At 33.3% G+C, this 6,371-nt stretch overlaps 1 protein-coding gene across 1 annotated transcript in view; it reads right to left on the reverse strand.

Annotated features, from left to right (window-relative positions):
- Positions 1-2,560: 2,560 nt before the first annotated feature.
- LOC137645810 (cell adhesion molecule Dscam1-like) overlaps positions 2,561-6,371 on the reverse strand; it is a 248,653-nt gene continuing 244,842 nt past the window's right edge. The window contains 1 exon segment of the mRNA XM_068378765.1: positions 2,561-6,371. This exon segment is cut by the window's right edge and continues 62 nt beyond it. Within this exon segment, the coding sequence (XP_068234866.1) occupies positions 6,208-6,371 (164 nt within the window). The 3' untranslated portion in view covers positions 2,561-6,207.

Below are 6,371 nucleotides of genomic sequence, written 5' to 3' on the forward strand. Positions count from 1 at the left end.
TAGTCTCTCTTTTACTTGACTGAACCTTCACTCCACTATTTTCTACATCAAACTCTCGGACTTGCTTCTAAAGGCCCTTGAAGGAACCAAGTAAATCTCTTTTAACCTAAACACAATCTATTCTGTTATCATGTTTGTTTCTTCCAATTTGGTTAAGATCTCATTTTACCTTTACTTATTTTTCACCCCCTCAAAATATGTTTTATCAAACAAAAAAACTAAATCTTTATTCATGTTTTTCTCCCATACTCGTTTCCTGGCGATCCTCTTCTTTCTATGAGTCCTAACAGGTGATTTTAGATTAAACCTACTGTTCTCGATCTCAAACTATCTCCCTTTCATACCAGAATTTTATCTTCTGGTCTAGATGTCAAAACATAACTGGATTATTGTGATGTGTCCATTTGCAACACGCACACAAACACAATTATAGATATCTCTAAACTTCATGTAACTTAATTTCTCATTGACACCAGATATAACAAAAATACATATCTAATGCCTTCATTTATGCCTGAATTTGGACTCTTCTGACTGAATGAAGGGGCACATACAATCACTATAAAGTATTTAGTCTAAAATAATATCATCATATTAAACCATTAGGATGCTGTAATAATCTTTCGCACTGGAGAGGAATATCCCATAATGGCATAAGACAGGCTTAATTGAACAACATCAACAACAGCAACAACAACACCAATATGAAATATGAATGTAAACTAGATTGAAAGAGGGGAGATTGTATTATTTGCCCTGGCCGTGTTGTGAACACTTCATGAATTGATTAAGAAATACAAAATGCTTTTTGTTTATTAGACACAGAAAATTTAAAATATAAATTAATATAAATAAAGGCAATTCCTTCCAGATTATATCATAAATGAGAGCTAGAAGATTTAAAATCATGTCTAAGAAATAATTAAAATAATGCACATTGAGAATGAATAACTGGAAGGCATAGGAGCAATACAACCAATAAAACCATTATCTCCCCCTGTCACGGTACATTATATAACTGAAATTATAAGAAGTTTCAAGTAAGGAGCATCAATAATACATCGAGAAACAAATGACGTTGAAATCGATCTGTGATGATCATAACAAGCATAGCAATGGAAACTTTAAAAATGTTTGGTATAGCTACGCAGAATGATCTGAGCACAAATTAATCACATCACAAACTGTTATGACTCTATTCTCACGACTCTGTAGAATAATTCCTATAGTACTTTCTTTATAAAACCGTCTCCACCCGGACACTGGCTTAATTAAAGCTTAATTAAAGTTTATGAGTTTTGACTTCTGCCCTCCTACCATAATTGAAATTACACAGACAGAACCTATTCAATTCTCATTGTTTAAATAGGAAAGTCTTCTTTCCATTTCAAGAGAGCGAGGAACTTTATGTAACTTTCCAAGCTACATCCTAATTATTAACACAACAACGCATTGAGTCCAATGTTAGTCACATTACCCAAATAACTTTACTTTAAGTCTGAAACAGACAATTTCCTAATCCAACCACTTGACTCGCTTTCATACAGTCAAATTCTTCTGTGGGGTAATGACTACCATTAATACTTTGCATATTTCCTTCACAGAAAGTAAACCGGTCTTATATGACCATGTCCTTTCAGTTCTTATCAGTACATCTCGTCAAGAAATCATCATTAAATCGTCCTAAATTTATTCCAAAATAGAAAAGGAAAATTTGCAACAGATATCTTTGGAAAATTTGCCTATAAAGCGACCCGTGTGTACCAGCACACAGAGAGGTCCAATTGTACATGGCAATATAGCGACATAGGTCAAGCAGACACTAAACTCGATATATATATATATATATATATATATATATATATATATATATATATATATATATATATATATATATATATATATATATATATATATATATATATATATATATATCGATTATAGTGGCACAAAAGACTAATATCTCAGGCTATGATGTAGCACAGATATACCAAGCTGTAAACTGTGCTTAAGCCAAAATACAATAGCAGCTCGGAGAAGTTTCTCAGGTGAAGTCAAAAACTTTATTGACCAATTTGAAGTTTGTCATTTAAAAACCGCTGTAGTTTTTTTAGTGATAAAGCATTTGATATTTTCATCTTTTTGACATATACTTAATGTTCCAAGATTCTTATCCAGTAAATATAAATTGGGAATAATTGTTTCATACATATGTGCATGAATATTTCATTGTATAAACTGCATATCTACATCATAACTTAGCTTCATTTATTCCAATACAAAAATAAGCATACATATATAGATACATCTGTGCGTGCACATATAATTTACATGTATATACATTTATCTAACTGTACATACATGCATGTTATTAATGTGCACATAAGTACAATATTCATAAATAAAAACATAATAATACTCATACATATAAAAACCCCATATATATATATATATATATATATATATATATATATATATATATATATATATATATATATATATATATATATATATATATATATATATATATATATATATATATATATATATATAGCGAGAGCACGACTCCCATTGAAAATCAGTTTTCCTGTTTCATAAATCACACTAACTTAAAAGTACAACTATGAAATACTGAATGTTATTCTCATAAACATTAACTACTGTACATATAGTATTAACAATTGTCTATTATATACAGAATAATATATTTCTTTTATCTTTACATGCATACATACATATTTACACACATACATACATACATACATGTAAAATATATAAATATATGTATACATATTTATTTCTAGTGTTTGTGGATGTGTGTCTGTGAAATGTAAATGCATGTATATTTTAAGATGTTTCATAGTCAGATAGACAGATGAACAAACAGATAGATAGATATTATATGGATATGGAATATATATTTCACTATAATTTCAATAATTTCAATACACACTCTATTATCACATCATTGGTTACTTTAACATGTACACCTAGTCTAATTTATGCACCAATTTAACAAGTTACCTTGGTTTAATGTGCTTCAATGAGCAAAATTTTATACATTGCACCATCTTCAGCAATCAATAAGAATATCAAAGAAAAATGAACAAGTGATATCTGTTAATTACGTTAACTAAATAGGATAAAAGCTACCATTACAATTCCTCTGCAAATCAAATGCATTAATTTCTCAAGTATAACCATTTGCATTCACAGTAAGGATCCCTACAGGCTGCTCTATCTACATTGAAAACCAGCTAGATACGCAAGGTAAGAGACGGGAATCAAAGACAATAAAGGGTAAACTGAAAGACTCAGAACGACTATAGCGAAACGATCATGGGTTTCAAAGGGAAGATCTAAGTCCAACTGACACAATGGAGTAATAGGGTTGTCCTCCTATTCACATGTCTTAATCTACTGTATTTGTAATTGTTACGTCTGATGGTGCGCATAATCTTTATTTTTTTCATACAGAAACTCCCTTCAATCTTGGATGAAGATTTAGGCTATTTAATGATTATTAAATTTTCGTCAAAAAGCCTTTTCAGAGGAGTAAACCGATGAGGCTTGTAATTACTTTTAGTTAAAATTTATCGAATTTTCGCACAATACCCTCCGTGATTTGCATCACATGCATAACAATTCCTCTTTCAGGATCCACAAATGATTAGTTTTGAAATGTTGTAAAACAAAGAATGCTTTCTTCAATCATGGAAAAATACCAAAATGATCTTGGGAAGAAACAAAAGAGGCATTGCTATGTAATCCGAACACTATTTAATTCCATCCTTTCGAAGCGTGTGTGTTTTAAAGCATCATACGTATCCATGCGAACAAATGTCTCCCCTTTCAGCAGGTAAATTATATGGCAAGGAATTGATAAGGGCTGTTTCAAGAAGAAACCATAAGATCGAGTCTCGTAGACTTTAGACCAGTAGCCAATCAGGATTAGGTTTTTCTTCTTTTAAAGACGCACCCTGAAATTCAAGAGATCCGATTGGCTGTAGAGGAGACACACGTCGCATAAGACACTACCTTCGTTTCCTCATGGGACTGTCGTAGAAATTAAAAATAAAAGGAAAATAATGTAAAGTTTGTAAATACTCTGGTAATACTGTTACAAAGCTAAACAGTTCTTTTAAATCATTCAATTCCTCGAATGTTTGTTCAAACGTAAAAATCATGAAAAATACTTTAAGAATAAGCTCCTTTATGGTAACAAATATACATAATGCATCATGTATTCCTTCTGTGCCTTTTAAAACAGGCATACTATTGATCTCCAATGCAGTTCACCGCTAAGGAATAATGACGAAAAAATAGCAATATACGATATATGAGTAGGTATCCAAATTTACATTATTTTGACTACAGTACACTACTTCGAGAAAAAAATATGAAAGAATGTGCTTCTTTTTGTAGTCATTTCTGATAAATCACTATGTGCTGGTATGATGCGAGTAGGAATCAGAATAAAAAATCATACAAAAAGAAATCCAACATCACCCGCATTTAAGAAACACTGATCCTTACGACTAGGGATATAAAAAAGAACAATACATTACATGGCTTAATATCAACTATACATAGTTTACTACCTGAGGCCTCGTTAGGGTGAGAAACAAATAGCTACAGACTGTTCATGGTGACTAGAATGACTACTAACGGACAACTCTACCAGCCTGATGATTAGCGTGTAATGTGGCCAGACCAGGTAATACCCATACGTCTTGCATACGTCCAACGAGTGACAGAACTACATCTTTTATTAATGCGTCTTAGAGAGACTTCAGATTCCATTGAATACGTTCATCGAAAGGTGTAAGCTACAGCACAATCAATCATGAAGTATGAACTGGCTTCAACCAACTACAAGACAAATCACCGTCTGACAGTGATGTCATATTGCACACTAAGTAGTTTGCCTGTTTGCATAGGGTGCTGCTCTTGCTTCGGGAATTTAGTAAATGAATCGACTTTTATCAAAATTTATTTAAAATTGTGGAATGGTCGAATATCAAAATTTCCGTTCTAAAATGAACAGTGAAAGAGGGAAAATTTTAAGACCTAAGTAAACTCTGAACAAATATTTTGCAAAAAACAGCACAAAATAGAAATTTTTGGTAGATTTAGTCTATGACGATTTCTGCTGAATTTGTTCAGCAGAAATATATCAAACTTTCATCTTTGTTGGTGACAAAATGTAGATAAGAAACAAGGCAAACTACTGTACATGTCTAAATATTAACTGTAGTTATTGCAAATGTGGTATATGGTACAGTAACTATTGTAGTACAGATTCTATGGTGAAATCTGTGGCGTCATTTGGCAATGTATTGAACATCTAACACTACACAATAATAACACGGAGAAATGTTGGCTGCCTGCATGGCGTGGATATGAGAGAAGAAAAACACTCGTAGCTAGATGTTGTCTCACAAAGACTAGGCGTCAATGCACTCGTAATTCATACATCACATTTTAGCCACTTGAAGTCTTCTATACGTCAGCTCACCCCATAGGGGCGATTCAACCACACATTTAATTCGGACAAGAGCAACGCTACTTTGATAAACATAACGAGACGAGGATTCTCGTGCTAACCTGTTTTAAGAGTCCCTGGTATCATCCGGCATCATTGTCTTTCCCAACACAGGTACCAGCTGGGCTGCAATGGGATTATCCATGTGACTGACAGTTAGTACAGAACTCACTACGCATGTGTTACAACCACATTTATAGCACGACTCAACTATTCTTTCTAGAATTCATCGCCATCAAAAATCACCATTTTTTGATGAGATGACTGAGAGGGGTTGGCAATGGATATAGATTAATACTGACTACTTAAGATGACACAAGACACTTCTTATGTAGAAAACACTCATCTTTTGCCCTCCCACCACTTCGCTAAAAAAATTAAAGAAAAGTTTTCGATACCATAATATTGCCATAACAACATCAATTATTTTGCTGGAGAGGACCGCGAACTCCCCTCAAAACCAAAATGAGGCACGACGCACTTAGCTAGACGACGATGATGATGATACCTGCTTTGCAAATACTGCGTTTGACACCAAGAATGCATAATTTCTCTCTGGACACTGACAGTACATTCAAAGCGGTTAAGAAAAGGTTAATTTGAGAGGAGAATTTCATAATCGTAGAACTGCTATGGAATGATTCTCGTAATTGAAGGTGATATCAAACATTTATTTGATAGCCAGATTCTCTCGGTCTCGCTCCTTTGTAGTATTTTTGGATGTGGTGAGACTTGGCTGAAAGTCCAACAGCTCCGCGCTTACTTCCCCGATCACAGTCGCCCTCAGCAAAGGCCCTTGCATCAGAAAAACCTCGAGGGGGAGGTG

This window comes from Palaemon carinicauda, chromosome 8, assembly GCF_036898095.1.
Source record: "Palaemon carinicauda isolate YSFRI2023 chromosome 8, ASM3689809v2, whole genome shotgun sequence".
Taxonomy (NCBI): domain Eukaryota; kingdom Metazoa; phylum Arthropoda; class Malacostraca; order Decapoda; family Palaemonidae; genus Palaemon; species Palaemon carinicauda.